At 38.3% G+C, this 17788-nt stretch overlaps 2 protein-coding genes across 2 annotated transcripts; one reads left to right on the top strand and one right to left on the bottom strand.

The window, feature by feature from the left end:
* Positions 1-39: 39 nt before the first annotated feature.
* oxa1l (OXA1L mitochondrial inner membrane protein) lies at positions 40-5254 on the top strand. Its single transcript, XM_053629203.1, has 10 exons — positions 40-170; positions 1492-1626; positions 1783-2173; positions 2446-2589; positions 2883-2968; positions 3067-3231; positions 3333-3437; positions 3541-3703; positions 4828-4908; positions 4996-5254. The coding sequence occupies exons 1-10, from the start codon at positions 60-62 to the stop codon at positions 5130-5132; spliced, it is 1518 nt and encodes a 505-aa protein (XP_053485178.1). The 5' UTR covers positions 40-59; the 3' UTR covers positions 5133-5254.
* Positions 5255-5311: 57 nt separating this feature from the next.
* slc7a7 (solute carrier family 7 member 7) lies at positions 5312-16563 on the bottom strand. The gene is made up of 10 exons (XM_053629204.1): positions 15937-16563; positions 13580-14205; positions 10569-10694; positions 10332-10476; positions 9584-9707; positions 8994-9097; positions 8796-8892; positions 8342-8491; positions 6973-7156; positions 5312-6869 (listed from the first exon to the last, which is right to left on the bottom strand). Exons 2-10 carry the CDS (start codon positions 14073-14075, stop codon positions 6790-6792), a joined length of 1506 nt encoding a protein of 501 aa, XP_053485179.1. The 5' UTR covers positions 14076-14205; positions 15937-16563; the 3' UTR covers positions 5312-6789.
* Between the last annotated feature and the right edge of the window lie 1225 nt (positions 16564-17788).

Genomic DNA, 17788 nt, shown 5'->3' on the forward strand with positions numbered 1-17788 from the left:
CTTTAAACGGAATTTGTCCTCTCGTGCTCGCCGTCCGAGATTTCATCTTTCCTTCCAATATGGCTGCGCTCAGTGGCAAAGTGGTCCCTAGTCGTCTAAAGACTTGTTTCATTAAACAAACGGCTACAGCCAGTATTTCCACATTCCCCGCTGCATGGACACGGAACGGGGTTTGTTATTTTGGTTATATGATTATTTGCAGTTCGTGTTTTGTGTGTGTTTTTTATTTGATAGGTTTTGGTGATGTTCATGTGTAGCTAGCTCGTCTCAAAGTCATCGGCAGGATCCCAAAAGATTCTCTTCTCCCTACATAAGTGCACTACGTAGGGTAGGAGGACATAATGGCTTCCACACTGTGGGTAGTGCGCTATATATGTAAGGAGAGTTGGTTGTATTTCAGCCGTAGTCTAGCACTCTTAACTAGCCACACGCACATTAAATCCTGGTTGGTTGCTACCGTGTACGTAGCTCGTATATTTATACAAAATATATTATTAAGCTTTATCGAAGTTATTTTGACAACTTGATGCCCCCTTTTAGATATATTAGCTATAGCTAACGTGCAGTCTAGCTCAGTTAAAGGTTGTTAAAGATGTAAATATTTATGCAAGAGAAAGCATTTCAAATGTGTGTGTGTGTGTTTTATACACGACCAGTTGTGCATCAGGTGTAACATTCACTTAACAATAGTGATAGATATTTAAATAGTGATAAATAGGTATGTTAATTATTTACCAGCTAAGTAAATATGGTCTATTACTCTTATCTTGGACGCTTTAATAGGACATGTCTAATCCTAATGTTCGTTGCACATTTTTGACTAATCTAGGCTGAGTTTCCACCAAAATCATATCAAAAGATTGTTATTAATGATAGACAGATAATCACATTCATCTCACTCTCTCTCTCTCTCTCTCTCTCTCTATCTATCTATCTATCTATCTATCTACCTACCTATCTACCAGATGAAAAATATATTAACCTTTGGAAACCTGGGAAACTGGCCTGCAATTCACATTCCGCTATCAATAATCATAAAAGTGATTTTATAAATCATTTTCCACCTCCGAAACATCGCTGGCCTTTCTATAAAGTTAATCAGTATAGTATTTTTTTCTCACAGGCTGTGCATGCAGTCCATTAGCCTACATTTCTTATTGAAGTGAGTAAACAGGAGAACCTGCCGTTTAACCTTCATCCTCAGTTTATGAGACAGTACTTGTGTAGTTGTATAGGTGTAGTATTAGATGAGATGAAAAATAATTTTTAAAAAAGCACTTACACACTGTTGGAGGGTCATGTTATATTTGTGTACACTTATTTGGTAATGCAATTTTGTTTCTGGTTTAGTAAAGGCTTCTAATCATAGTATAAAGTTCTGTGGTTAGTATTCTTCAGTGTTGTAGTTTTTGTGTGTTCAGTTATGTCATATGCCCCACATTGCCAGCATTAACACCCTGTTTACTTTTATCCCCCTCACCCCTCTGTCAGTATGTTTTGCACAGATCGCATTTTCGCACGAGCAGAGGAAGTGAAGGTTCTTTTGTTCAGGCTCTGCTGGGACGTCATAATCATGGACGGTTATACTTGTTCAGTGCCGTGGCAGTCCGACAGAATAGCTCGCAGGTGTGTTGGTCAGACACTTTGACCTTGTTGAAATATGAAGATCCAGACCTAAACCGCAATAAACAAACACTGACATTTCTTTTGATTTATTTTGCTCTGGTTTTCAAGTTTTTCTGAAATGTTAATACTTGCTTTTTATTTTATACTTGCTTTCAGACAACAGATGGAACAGTACTTGCTACCAGTTCAACAGCAGATATCCCGTTATCTGCTCCAGAAACTGCTTCAGAATCTGCTTTAGTATCTGCTCCAGAAACTGCTGCAGAATCTGCTCACATACTTGCTTCAGAATCTGTTCCAGTAGCTGCTCCTTTATCTGCTTCAGAATCAGTTATTGCTCCTGATCTGACTCCAATAATCACACAGCCGATCACAGAAGCGACTGAAGCCCCTGTCCTGGCAATGGATGTCCTGCAGGGGGCAGGAGCAGAGCTCAGCCTGGCAGAATTGGGTCTAGGCAGCTATACACCTGTAGGCCTGATTCAGAATTTGTTGGAATTCATGCATGTCAACATTGGACTGCCCTGGTGGGGTGCTATTGTTGTAGGTGAGGGTTTTTTTATAGGAACCTAAAATGAATGTATTTATGCAGCTTTTCTGGCTGAATAAATATTAAGGATACAGATTTTTGTTATTTCCATACTTAATTTCTTTCTAACACAGGGTGTTGATTTAGGGACAAGTCTGAACCTTTTATATAAAATGTATTTCTCTAAATTGCAGCGTAGCTAATGACTATTTTGGTATTGAGTAAGCACTTATAGTCATTTGAAGAGAAGTATTTCTGTTTGATTGGGTGTTGGTATGTCTCGTGCGCAGGTACTATCATAGCCCGTTGTGCAGTGTTCCCAGTCATCGTAAAGGGTCAACGAGAGGCAGCTAAGCTGAACAATGTCCTGCCAGAGATGACCAAGCTCACCAATCGCATGAATGAGGCCAAGCAGAGTGGCAACAAGTTTGAATGTCAGTATCTGATAGGTTTCTACCACTGTATAGCCTGTTCTGTTTTTACACTTCTTTTAATGTCTCCCTTTGTACCTCCTGCTACACTTTATTCATCACTTAAGTTTATTAGTCTTGAGAGTGTTAGATGAGTACACGAATCAGGAGCATCAACAGTTTCTGACATCTTTTTTTCTAGTTACCAGTATATTACATAATTTCTGACAGTTTTTATTCATATGAATGTAGAAACTAGCCTTTGATTTTGTATTACTTTCAAAAATTGTATTTTTTTTTTTTATTTCTTCCTTCAGTCTCAAAGGCATATTCAGACATGATGTTGTTCCAGAAGAAGCACGATGTTAATCCTCTCCGTGGGTTCCTGGTCCCTTTGGTGCAGGTCAGTATAGAATCCCAAGTGCTTACTGTAAATGTCACGCCATGACAAACTCATATGGTATTTATCTTTTTTAAATGCTATTATCTTTTTCTTTTCAGGCACCAGTTTTTATTTCATTCTTCATTGCCTTGCGTAAGATGGCATATGCCCCTGTGCCCAGCATGCAGACTGGTGGAATGTGGTGGTTTGCAGATTTAACTGCAGCAGATCCGTATTACATCCTTCCCCTTGCTGTCACAGGGACCATGTTTGCCATCCTGGAGGTACAGCCAGCTGTTCTTATTATTTTTGCATGGTTGTATAGCTGATTTCTATATGTTAAGTTCATGTGTGCCTCCTCTGAATCAATTTCCCAACTTTTTAGTTGGGAGCAGAGTCTGGTGTAGACAACCCCAACCTGAGAGCAATGAAGACTGTCTTCAGAATTATGCCGTTTATCATCTTGCCGATGACCATTAACTTCCCTACAGTGAGACTCTCGCTTCTTTTTCCGTCTCTCCATTTTATCCTTCAGTAACATGCACTGTCGTCTCCTGTAGGTGTAACTCCGTCTGTGTGTGTTTTTTTTCCAGGCAGTGTTTACATACTGGATGACATCAAATCTCTTTTCGCTGGGTCAGGTAGCCCTGCTGAGGCATCCAGTAGTGAGAGAGAAGCTTAGTATCCCAGCACGCATCACTCATGCCCCCACAGCGCTGCCTCCCAGTGAGGGTTTTGTTGAGAGTGTCAGGAAAGGTACAGCATGGACATGTGCTATTGAATGTGTTTGTTTCATACGGTCATCCTTCTATTTCTCTCTCCTTAATTGTTTTTTTTTTTTTGTTCCTCATCATTTTACTTAGGTTATACACCTTCCTCTTTAACCTTATTTTGATGTATTCGGCTACTTAGTGCAAAAAAAAAACTGTTTAATTACCAAGTCCTACAGCTAGCCAGCCACCTAAACTCAGTACTAAGCAAGTTAGTTGAACTAATATTACCTCTCCAACAGTAGTTATTTGACTTTAATATGCTAGTTAATTCTAAGCTAAGTATTACAATCATGTAATAAAAAAAAATAATAATAAAAGCTATTGCATGATAGCCAACACTGAGTTAGGCTATCTTTACTTCTGATAGACTTTGCCTCTCTAAGATACTCTTTTTATACCCAATCATGTTACTGACCTGTTGCCAATTAACCTCCAACTTGTAACACTTACTTTCCAGCCTTTTGTTGCCCCCATCCCAACTTTTTGGAGACGTGTTACAGCCATCAAATTCAAAATTACCTTATTTTTTCTGTTAAATGGTACATTTCCTCAGTTTAAACATTTGATATGTTTTCTATGTTCTATTATGAATAACATATGGGTTTATGAGATTTGCAAATCATTGCATTCTGTTTTTATTTACATTTTACAGTGTCCCAACTGTTTGGAATTGGTGTTGTATGTTGCGAACATCAGCGATATCTCCTAGTATCTTTTATTCCCTGTAGAAATTCAGAATGTAATGCTTAATTATTAGCCGATACACGCACCAACATGTGAATAAGGGGAGTACTGTCACTTTTTTCCCACTTCAAGCACTAGTTAAAACCATTACCCAAGTTATCTAGCAATGTAGTGTAATTAAAACTAGTAGCCAAATGTATTCAACTTGCTATGATAAACATTCTATGGGAAGCCTTAATATTGCTTAATAAAGGTCCAGTAGTGTAAAAAAACATCTCACCTGTGAGCATTACAAACATGAAATCAATATTGCTTTGTCAGATTATGTTGGTTTGATTTTAAGTAGCTGTTTATCTCTATTCATATAACCGCTGATGGTGTAGTGCATGTGCTGTGTTTCTCATATTAGTGTATGTGTCGTAGGGTGGAAGAACGCCCAACTGGCCCATCAGCTACAGGAGAGAGAGAGGAGGATTAAGGACCACCTTGACATTGCAGCTAAAGGTGAGCCTTTTATATGATGTGTGTGTGTGTGTGTGTGTGTGTTTATACATGTTTTTCAAATTTTCATATTTATAATTCCTCTTTTAGGTCCACTGAGGCAGACCTTTACCCAAAATCCCCTGCAGCAGCCATCTGCACCCATGTCAACAGAAAATTCGTCCAGGCCCAAACAAGTAGAGCAAAGGGGTAGGAAGAAGAGGCCTTGGGAGGAAACGATTGGTTGAAAACTAGCTTCTAAATAGTTTTTAACTAAGTTTGTATATATTTTATTCAGGAGGGTAACTATTGAGTGTAAAGTGATCACTCTAAATGTTAACTCATTAAAGAGGAAACTGACTGAGAAACAGCTGGTTGTTGTTTTGGGGTTTTTTTCTGTAAAAGTCACTTAAAACTGACACACAGAGACAATAATTAGGAGATCGTTTATTTAAAATCCATTGCACATAAATATGGTGTAAATAAATTTGAAGCTTCAATACAAATCTTATTATAATGGCAGTCTTTGCATTTTTACATAATCAATTATTATATATGTTTTACTCAGTTTCTTTTTAGCTCTGTTTCACATAAGAATACTGCTGCTTGAACAACTGACCAAAATAATCCAATACGTACACTGTTGGCACATATTTTAATGGACAAACTAGGAAAATATAATATAGGTAGTATTTCATATTCCATTAAGGGAGCCCCAAAATAACCTGTAGGGTTGCCAAAATAGTTTTTATCATTACTTTGATTATAAATTATTTTCAAATTCTTTTTGAAAATAAATTTCTAATATTCAAGTTGGTTGAACATAGATTTGTAATAGTGCATGTGTTAGGCAGTTCCTGCGTATAGGCTCTTGGTGGGCAGAGAGTGAACATGATGTGTATGCAAGAGGATAATAGAAATAAAATGAGACTTGCATGTGTTAAAACTGATCCAAGATTCTAGTCATCTTTTTCCAAATCATACAAAATAATTTTGAATTCGGATTTTGGGAATGTTGAAGAGAATCTCAATCAGCAATGCAACATTCAATGGTCCATGAATCAGTGATTAAACTTCATCAAGCATGTTAAGGGCTCTGGTTTAATTGTTTTGGTTTAAGTGTCAAATCATGAACGGTCATAGTCCATTTGGGACATTTTGTCTAATGTAAAAGTACATAATAATAATAAATCTATTCCAATTCTCACAATACCTTTAGCTTCCCTTAAGGAAAATTTGCCCACTTACATTTTCCACTTTAGCCCTTCAGGTAACAGTGCATTATGTTTTGTTCTGTTAAAATCTTTGACAACTTTATGATCATAATCAAATCTTTGGTGGTACTCTGAACATATCAATATATTAACAACTGTAAAGAATATGATCAATATCTATGGACACTGAAACAATCATAATCTTGTTTCACACAATGTTGTGAACTTCACTGTATAATTGTAGTGTTATCATTGCTATTGTTCTAGCGGTCTCTTTTTGGGTTCATTTACTACCGCTTTCAAGTATAAAACCAGAGATGTCTAACAACTGGCTGGACGAAATAATTTCTGTGGGCTGTGAGTATTGGAGCCTTGTGTTCTACATTTAGGACATGGATCCTAAACCTGGGCACGCTTGTATTAAAATGTAATGGACTGAAAAATCCTGAGAACTTGAAAACAAGTGGGAATATACAAGTCAACATCAACTATTTGCTGTAGGACATGAACATCTTATTTTTCCCACAAGAAATGTGTATGTTTTCAAGAATGGTCATTCAGGTATCTGCATAAAACCGTACCCAAAGAGCTTGTTACATCAGTCAAATGACCTACTGGGAGTTGTGTGTCAATCATTTTAAATACATCATGGGGAAATCTCTGTACTGTATAGCCAGTCTATCAGTCCATTCTACTGCATTTTTCCTTCATCAGTGTCCATCTCAGTAAGCACACAAAAGCAAACCTTCTGAATCAACAAGCCGGATGACGCTGAAAATAAGAAAGAAGCATAAGTTCAGGTGAAAATTGTAATTATTTAACAGAATAACCCGTTTTAGTGATAAATACAGCAGTTATGTAATGTGAGTCTCACCAATGAATTTGCGAAGCCACATTGGTCTACGGGAAGCTGGTGTATAGCAGCACAGAAAGTAGACAGGGACGCCTGATAGGGCGATTGCGATGCCAATCAAAGAGTTGATGGTGTCACTGTAGAGTGGGACCACCACAAGGAAGATGGTGCAAAGGCAGAAAACAATCGGGTAGACAATACTGAGCTGTGAAAGTGAGGGAGAGAACGTGACGGGTCTAACATCTCATTCTGCAAATGTGTTAGTTTGGTTTTATTTACGAAAGCGAAATAAGTACTGGACATATCATAAGTACGGAATAAAACACCACAAGAGGTGCAATTATAGGAAAATCCTCAGCAGTGGTGCGGTGTGCAGCCTGAAAGTTCCTTATAACTGCACTTCCCAAAGTGTTTTGTCCCTCTTAAGACCACAGCAATTTCCTAATGATTTCAGTTTTCTTAATTATGAATTATTAACTGTTTATAGTATCATTTAACATTTCATTTAACATCTGCTAAAATTAGCTAATGGTATACAAACTATAAACAGTCATTTCCCCACCAGCCTCACTCTTTTTTCTATGTCTTGAAGTTAATTAGGCCAAACGCTTTCCCATGGTAAAAAACTGAAAGGAACAGCTTTACCTCTAACTATTACAAAGCGCTGACACAAGCCAGATTTAAATTCTAAGAGATTTAGATTGTTTCATTTTATGATTTAATTTGTTAAATACATTTTTTAATACATTATTAGTCGTACATTAAACCTAAGTATGCACAATGCAAATCTCTGTGAATTAGTTACTATAGAGAACATATCGTATTAGAGTAAGCACATTAGTATAAACCAGTCCATACAGGAATTTACATAGTTTCTTTTGTGGTTGTTGTGGCCAACAATGCTGGATTTTGCTGCGGTGTTTTCCAAAATTCTGCGATGCAATTTGGAGAGTTTTCAACTACTTGAATTTGCAAAATTGCAATTGCATGAAATTGTTTTACACTGTCTTTCACAGCAGTGTTTGTGGATAAATGAGACCTTTTTGCTGTACTCATGTTTAGCGCACATTAATCAAAGGGGGCTTTGGCTGAATGTATGTTGTGATGATGTTTCACGGCATGTCTTGGCCCAAATCTGTGGGAAATCTGCAGAAATTTTGAAAAATTGCAAACTCCTGCGAATACTGCAGAGTTTCCTTGATTTTGCACAAATTTCTACGATCACAAAATCCTGGAGGGACTGATAAACCTATCATTTGAATTACAACTGGCACTACTCTTCGTGCTGTTGCTATAGAAAATTAATCAACACAATCAGATTCAAGAATTCAACAGTGGTATAACAGCAAAATCTATAGGAAGATAACAAGGTCAGATGGTGTATGCATACCTTCAGTGGGCGTGGTCTGTCTGGCTGTTTCCAGCGCAGGTACAGCTGACCCAGGATGGACAGACCAACGAAGAACCAGTAGCTGAAGCTGTAGTAGTTGATGAGCCTAAAGATGTCCTCCACACACAGATACACTAGAGCCATGGCACCCTGTTAGACAGCACAACACATCACAAAGCTGTTACTCAAATGCACATAGATTCACATGTGCCTTGTCTATAGTAGTCTCCTTACAGATAATATAACTGGATAGTAGGACCTGTAACCAGAATAAAATCAAGAAGAAAGTAGACAGAGAATAATGGGCAGACAAACTGTGGCATATTGTGAGTTGTGTATGAGGATGCATTAATTGCTAGGCACATGCAGACACAAACTCTCTCATTCCCATCCTTGCTCTGTTCACTTTAAACACTCATACACAGTAAGACAGTGGTGTTTAAGAGAGACTGACATTGAAGAGCAGGGCGGGGATGGGGGTGAAACGGCTAACGTGAATCATGCACAGGTAGTCGGGCAGGTGGCCCTCTCTGGAGCCCACGAAGAACAGCCTAGAGAATAATATGCACATGAAACATCAGACACAATGGCACATGATGATAATGCCACAATACATGATTATCATACAGAGATGCATTTGCACATTACTAACCTTGAGGCAGCCAAGATAGATGCATTTAATCCTCCAAAGCAGGACAATGCGACAGCGAGGGGGATTGTCCAGTTAAATATCCCAAATACTTGATCTGCAAATGTCTAGAAATATAAATTGACCAGTTGGTGATATTCTGCACATTTTTTCCACATCAATAATTGTGTCAGCGGTTCTCAACTGCTCTACGTCCATTATCATTATGTTGTGATAAGTTGTTCTAATTCACTTCTAATTGATTTAGCAAAAAATGAATAGTGCAGTAATGGGCTATAAGCTAATATACTAAAATTGCAACAAGGTGCAACAAGGACTAAAATGCTGTTAACATGCAATATTAATAAATTAATTCATTCATCATCTCTAACTGCTTTACACTGGTCAGGGTTGTGGTGAATCCAGAGCCTACCCTGGATAAATATCATAAACTAATCATAATCATAATCATAACTAGAGTCTGACTTTATAAATAGGAAGAAGTCTATACCCTTGACACACTCCCTACCTGCTTATGACTAACCAGTTGAGAATCACTGCATTATATTATACTGTTAATCTCTGAGTGTGGCAGTTCCAATGGAAGCACTCACCACAGCTACAGCATCACTGTCCAGAATAGCAGGGATTGGTAGAACAGTATAGTAGGCCACATTGGTCAAGATATAGATCACTGTGACGATGGGCATGGAGATGGCAATGGACAGTGGCAGGTTCCTGTATTACACAAATTTGCCCACCAGGGGGCAACAGATGGTGTTGGTATGGTTTCAGTGCCATCTACCGGATACAAATAAAAACGTAGCTATAACCCTTTCAGGAGGACTTAGGACCGGCTTTCCAAGTCCAAGTTTGACTCACTTCAAGTATCTGAAATACTGACCTGGTAGCATAATTCACCCAGCTTGGCTAATGAACCCATTTTGTGCGTGAACGGGTACATTAATTTAAAGAGGACCTCAGATCAAATGACTAACTTAGGAACCCTGGCAAGAGCATATGATCAGCAGATTGTCACATGCCTGCTGTTTATTTCGTGCTCTGTCAGCTAACCACTGAAGGAGGGTGGCACATCCCCTCTTTCTGTACCTTTTCTTATATATCACAATCTCATCTATATCCTCCTTTACAGTTAGTGTTGTGTGTTCACAGTTCTCTTGCTAGCAAGATTTTAAACCAGTGAATAAATTTCATTCAAAAGACTTTTTTGATCTAAACCATCATTTTATCATTGCTCATTTCTGGACGCATGGGACAGTTTATACATTTCTGTCTTTTAACTAATTTATGAAGACCTGACAGCGTAAAGTATATTTGTGTATAGTGTAAAATTCTCCTCACCTCTCAGGGTTTTTAATCTCCTCAGTGACGAAGTTGAGGGTGTCCCAGCCCGAGTAAGAGAACAGAGCTGAGTACAGAGCCAGAGCCACATCACCAGGGTCCTGGGACGAGCCTTCAAACAGGCCCTCGAAATTCTGTGTGTAACCTGAAATAAACACAGACAACACACAGTAACAAATTATCTCTAATGTGTGCAGTTAATAATGAAAGTAAATAATGAGAGGATAATTTCCCTACCCTGGAATATCTTGACAAGGCCTGTGATGATAACAGCAATGAGAGCGATGACTTTAGCATAGGTGAAAAAGTCCTGTACACGAGTCCCCCACTTCACATAGGCACAGTTCACAAAGGTCAGCAAACCTGAAGATTATTTTCACATTTATTACTCTTACACTCAAATATGTAATATATATCATTTAGAACAGCAAAGAAATAGCTGGTGTAAATGCTTACTATACAGATGTTTTACAAGAACTTCAAAAATACATTTGAATTGAAATAAATAGAAATTCATCTCTCTCTCTCTCTCTCTATATATATATATATATATATATATATATATATATAGATGTACTACATGGACATAAATTACACTGTAAGAATGATAAAATTATAATTTGTCTAACTGTATAATCTACCAATATTAATGTTAATATTTTTCCATTAATTTTTTTAATATTCTTTCAAGGATTCGAATTTTATTTCAAGTGCAATCATTTAATAGTATTTCCATTTATTAATTTTCATATGTCACTTTTCATTTTTTGTCTTTTTTGATCCATGTATATAATCTTTAAAAAAGTTAGTGTCATAAAGCTTTGTCTGACACCATGTCTATCTTTTCCCTGGTGTTAGAATAGTGACCATGGGGCTAATACATACAGATTTGTTTTGTGTGGTGTGTGTGGTGTGCTTGAGTATGTATTTTTTGTAAGGCAGTCTGCTTGGGCTAAGGAAGTGGACCCACTGACATCAGCAATCCTGCTGGTTTTTTAGTGAGTGAAAAAATGGTTAGCACAGCGTTTACAAAGACAGAGAATTCCTGTGAGTGCACGTGTTGTTGTGGTGGATGTTGTTTTTTTTTTCATGGGTACATAAAACTACATAGATATACCAAGTAGGATATCTTGTATTTTAACAGACAGGTATTATCACTTAACTTTGATTTTGACTGACTGGCTCACTTCACACTGTTTTTCCCCATTCAGTGTCTACTGGCTTTTTGGCAGCCCTAAAAAATTCAATATTTGGCCCTAAAATGCAAAAACAAATTTTTGCACATCTGTCCTTTTTTGTTGGATATTTATAAAAGGAAGAGACCTGGCCTGCTGATCTCTCTCTCTCTCTCTCTCTCTCTCTTTCTCTCTCTCTCTCTCACACACACACACACACACAGTAGGGAGGGGAACCTTCCTTCTATCCTTCAAGATAAAACTCCACCCTATCTGTTATTTCTATGTAACATCTTATCTCCATTTACTGTTATCAGTGTTTATTCCCATAAGTGCATGCAAAAGGTCCATCTAAAGAGTCAATCACATTGACTAATGTATAGTTTTACTGTTTAATTAGGCATGATTCACACAAAGATATACGTACTACAGCCTCCATTTCCATTTCTGATACAGGCTTATTCAACAACAGCTAATTAGCTGACCTGCTGCTTGTACGTTAATGAATTTTCATCATCAAGAGCTAAATTGAGCAATAATAAGTAATGTTTTAATCTGAACTGTGCCCTTGTAAGTGAAATCTGGTTCTGACTCTGTGTGTGTGTGTGTGTGTGTGTGTGTGTGTGTGAGAGAGAGAGAGAGAGAGAGCACAGAAAAATGCTAGTGATAGCTCCACTTTGTTTTGCGCTCTCTAATTTCCTTTCCCTCTTTCATCTATGCTGAGCTATCATTAAAGCAAGGGTCAGAGTCTTAATGTGGAGGACTTTACCTTCCAACTATCAGCACATTCACATCCTTAAAACAACCTCTTATCTGTGTGTGTGTGTGTGTGTGTGTGTGTGTGTGTGTGTGTGTGTGTGTGTGAGCGAGTGAGACAGAGTTGACCTGATCTAAACTAATGTTGTTTAAAGGTAAACTTTGACTAAGCTTTAGTCACTTTTTCATCTAAAACATGTTTCAATTAAGATAAATACTGGATGGTTACACAAACACTGACGTTCTCCTGAGATCCCATATCAGAGGCTGTTCTGTACAGGCTGTTCTGTACTTCTGCCAGTAAAAAAAAGGTCACAACTTCTGTCCTCAGTACTGTTCAATGATTCAAACATAACCATAAAAATATTTCGAAAAATTGGACAGAAGCGCTACCAGTCTTTATTAATGAAATGACATTCAATGTTATATGAGTGGGAATCATGTGAGTTTTGGAAAGTGAGTCATTTGTCTGCTGTCAGCTGAAGTAAAATGTACATGATGTAATTCCTTCCCTCCTTTTATCCTTTCCACTTGCATGCTCATTTAACTTCCTGTCTTCCTGTCCACATCTTGTAATATCCAAATACTAGCATCACTCGCTTTCATTTTAGTCATAATTACCTACTTTGGGTGCAGTATGCATATATTCTGTCAGGTGAGCTGGTTTTACACTCCTGTCTGTCTCACTGACTAAAAACACACATAAAAAAAAGCTTTGTCGAGTCTCCCTTAGTTCTTCTGTTCCTCTTTCTCATTCTCCCACAGTGAGCCTCTCCATTGGGCTGATCAATCAAAATGTTTTTTTCACTACCCTTTTGTGTAAGTATTCTTCCTCTTCTCAAAACCATTCTGACTTTCAAGACCATAGACACATATACATTTACACCCTTTACTCATGGGCAGATGTTTTTTCATCCAAAGCAACTTACAATTCATCTGAGCAGATGAAGGTTAAAGGCATTGACCAAGGGCCCAGTAATGGCAGTTTGACTGTGCCAGGATTTGCACTCACAAGCTTCTAACCACTGCTGGATAAAAATGACTTAGCCGCATACAGTATGTACAAGGACCAAAACAAATGCACTGAAAGACAGAGGCATACAACGTTTCGTAATCCTAGCTAATGAGACCACTGATTTTAGATTTCCTAGATTCCTTAAATTCCTCCAAGGGGTCACCAAATGTCAAGTGATTATAGTGACCCAAAAAGACTAGAAACTCCTGAACTCTCAGACTCATCTTATTCTGCTTGGAATACATACAGACAGACACCAGCACACATGGGAACAAACACATACACACAGTGTGTCTACTTACATATGCAGGCTGCAGCTAACAAGCGATTAGCCAAATAAGGTGCAATACATGTAGGGAAGATTGGCTGCACCATATAGTTGGAAAAAGTAATAGCTATCACAGCCTGGCTGGTGGGCTCGATGATGAGGAGTGATGTCCATAGACGAATGAAGGCCATAAAACCTCCAAAGGCCTCCAGGATGTAGGCATAACTGGCTCCAGACTTGGTAATGGTGGTTCCCAGCTCGGCATAGCACAAAGCACCAAATACTGAGAAAATTCCACCAATTGTCCACACTACCAATGATAAGCCATAGGAAGCGCTATAAATCAGCACACCCTTAGGTGAGACGAAGATGCCTGAACCAATCATGTTCCCCACAATTAGGCAGACACCATTGATCAGGGAGATCTCTTTCTTTAGTTTCATTGATTCCTGAGAACCATTTTCCTTCAGGTTGCCATTGGTTACCTCTGGAGAAGATTCTTGTGTCGAGGCAGGACTATAGGTGGCCATTTTGTCATGAGATCGTAAAGGAGGATGACTGAGATGCTGAGTGGACAGACTGGCTGTCAGTCTATTTTTAAAAATTCAAATGTTTTAATAAAGTCAGACTATGTCCAAGTTATCCGTCTTGAGGCGACATCTGAGGGGGAGATAAATTATGTTTAGTATTCACAAGACACACACATGCATACACACACAAAATCTTACAATGAAGGCCTTGGTCCACAGGCACATTTGTTATTTGATCTTGCAGATAGCTATTAGGGAGCCATTAGTGGCTTGGCTAAATGGCTTTTTTCCCAGTGAGTAAACAAATGGGCTCAGAGAGAGATGCTAAAGGAAAGACAGAAAAACATCTACTCTTCAGTGCAGTTACACTGTATGACAGGTTAAACACATTGCTCGGTCTGTTAGGGTATTTATCATCAGTGAAGAGGAGCAGATCAATTGTGACAAATCAAGTTAAATCATGATTAACAGGTTTATCTATCTTATTATGGGATCAAACTGATTTGTTTCTGGTTCTCTCTCTCTCTCTCTCTCTCGCTTTCTCTCTCTCGCCCTTTCTCTCTCTCTCTTACACACACACACACACACACGTGCGAAGACAGAAAATATTTTTCTGAAAGCTGACAAATTTCACTGCCAGGTTTACATAGATTCACAGACAATATATCACATACATGTAGCCTGTATCACTGACCTTGTAAACAGTCACCACACACAAAATTTGAGTATTTTGAGTATAATTAGTTTTTGTTTTTTTAAACATAATAGACAGCAGTAGACTTAATTAAAAAGTGGACCATTCATTGAAATTTGGTTAAACATTGCTACATAAGCTGCTGACAATGACTTCCTAAGCAGTTTATACACATGGTTTCCCAAGAATGATTTCATGATTTCATATCATTACATAAACCCTAATGCAGTGAAGAATTAGTGAATAACATGTAATAAACACACAGAGATTATTCCTTTAACCTGAAGGAAACTGAGAATATACAGTGAACACTGTGGTAATGCAGAGAAATTGCTACTACAAGATATATTGAAAGATGGACTCGTGAAGGGCCCGGTAGTAAAAACAAAACAAAACAAAACAAAAAAACCTAATCTATTGCTGTGATTTATGACATTGTTCCTGGTTGTGAAAATTTATTTTTTTTTTAATTGCAGCATATATACTGTATAAATATAGCCTATATCAATAATAAATATCATTTCTGATTGAAAGTAATGTTCCAATTTGATGCAGAGTTATCCTGTTTTGTAGGTATGTTAAAACATATCAGGAAAGAAAGGAAGAAAGAAATGCATTACACAGCAGGAGGTGAACAGGTAAGGCCTCTAGGAAAAGGAGTGAGAACTGCTGCTTCCGGATGTCTTATAGACCCGAGTGAGGGCAAGGTCCAGCAACACCGACAAGCTCTTATAAAAACCAGGTGTAAAACAGGATAAGCAATTTAAAAATGCATTCTGTACCAAAACATAGCTTAATAAAAATGTAAATCAAAAATATGACTTGTTAGACAGGGGTATAAGGAATATAAATGAAGTCTATGCTATAGGTGAAGAGTAAAATACCCAGATACTTAGTGATGAAGTCTTTGACTTGTTTACATTGTCAGTCGATATTTTCCATTGACTAACCCCTAGATTATCCTTATCTTCCTCATAACCTGTGCGTACGAATCTATTATGTCCTTCAAGTTTATATAATCATCATAAATCGGTGAAAAGGAGAAGGTTTAGTCCTAGGTTTAGTCCTAGGTTTAGCCTAGTAGCCTTCACTGTACTCGTTTCTCGTGTCGGATTTTTATTTTAAAAGAACATGGCTCTGGTGATTTCCATGGTAACGTTAGCCTACCTTGAATAACGGCACGGCAAGGCTGCTGCAGGCTCTTGGCTCTTCGGTGATTCAGCACTGCTTGTTTCCGCTCTTTACTTGTCATTCACGCTGGCTAAGAAGAATAACAGAGGTTTAAAAGCCATTTTGAGAATTTAATGAAAGCGTGGAGTCAGCTTTGGAGCATGTGCTGCTGTCCTGTCAGCTCTCTCACTCCCTCCCTCTCAGGATGATGTTTTGAAGGTGCAGCCACTGGAGGCTGATCAGCTGATAGACTTCTGCTTTCTCCGAGAACATGACACACCTAATGGGCTTAAACAGGAGGAAATTTAGGATATGCCACACTTAACAAGTGAAAAACAGATGTGGACGTCTGAAGTCATGTGAAGTCACTCATACATACATTCATACACTGATACTAAACATGACAGCATCTACAAGGGGGGAGTGTAAATTGACTACATGGGAAAAGAAGACACGTTTGGTGAAAGCTGACAGACATGTCTTCCACTCCACACCCTATAATAATAGTAGGCTAATTGGTATAAATAAATAAATGTGATAATTGCGTTAAGAAATTTATTTAATTCTCAGCATTTTGCCCCTGAAGCACACTTATTTTTAAAGCCAGTAGCTGGCAAAAGGAGAATGAATAACGGTAAACTATCATTTAAACAATAGAGATATTCATTTCCCTTCACACAGTAACGTTAAGCAGCAGAGTTTACTCCTGATAGTTCTGGGAAACTTTTTAAAATCGTTAACTCTGTAGTTCAACGCTACTAGGATTCAGTCTCATCATTTTCATCAGTGCACCTGTTGCGCCTACCCGTGGATTAAACCTGCTACTGCACATTACTGGTATTGTTGCTTAAGCAAAACTACGAACAAAATAGTTTTCCAAAGGAAAAAAACAAAACAAAACAGCCACATATGTTGATGTTTTAAATGTAGAATCTTCCCGGTATGTAATAAACTAAGTTGAACGTTTTTTATTTTTGTTGTTGTTTATATGTTTGTTAGGCTTTATATACCATAGATTTAGTCAATATAGATATGCTTATGCGTATCCACATACAGCCAATTTGAAATAACTTTTTTGTGGTTACTCAGTGAACACATCAAATCCATGTGGTACATGACTGACCTCAAGGTTGATTAAACCAATTCATATAATCATTGTAGTAAATAATGATAAATCCCTGGGCAAAAACAAGCACAGAGAACTTGTGATCATGATTGACCGTTTACATACTTAAGAATTCAGGAATTTTTATTCTCCTTTCTTATCATTCAGCGATAAGTCTATTCCTATCCTGTACTTGTGATTGAGACATGCCTTGTGTCGCTTCCGAAAGTGTGTGGACAAACTTCTAACCCTATTTTTTTGGGCTCATTGTCTCTCTCCCTCTCAACCTCAACATTCTTCTCCTTGGTTACCAGTTGTCATGGTTTCAAGGGCTCTGCAGAAGCAGGATTAGGAGGCATTTTGGGGACAGCTGGCTGGGTTGGTCCCCACTGCCCCCCTCCCCCTCCCCCTCACCACAGGTTCAGAGACGCTTGGGTGGGGTAAGGGGATCATTGTGCAGGGATTAGAGCTTCCTGTGTGTCAGTCCCATTACATAGGGAGGAGTAGAGGATGGAAAGAGGCTGAAAGAGTGAGAATGAAAGAGAAAATGAAAGAGAGAGCATATGAAAGCAAGCGTGACACAGAGAGAGGGTGTTGGAGAGGAGGGAGTGAGTGGAGGGGGTGCCTACAGCTGCACACTCAATCACAGTCCACAAGTCCACACACACACACACACGCACACACAGAGTCATGGACACACACACACACACAGAGTCATGAACACACCGCATACACACATACACC

The sequence above is a fragment of the Ictalurus furcatus genome, chromosome 7 (assembly GCF_023375685.1).
Source record: "Ictalurus furcatus strain D&B chromosome 7, Billie_1.0, whole genome shotgun sequence".
NCBI classification, from domain to species: Eukaryota; Metazoa; Chordata; class Actinopteri; order Siluriformes; family Ictaluridae; genus Ictalurus; species Ictalurus furcatus.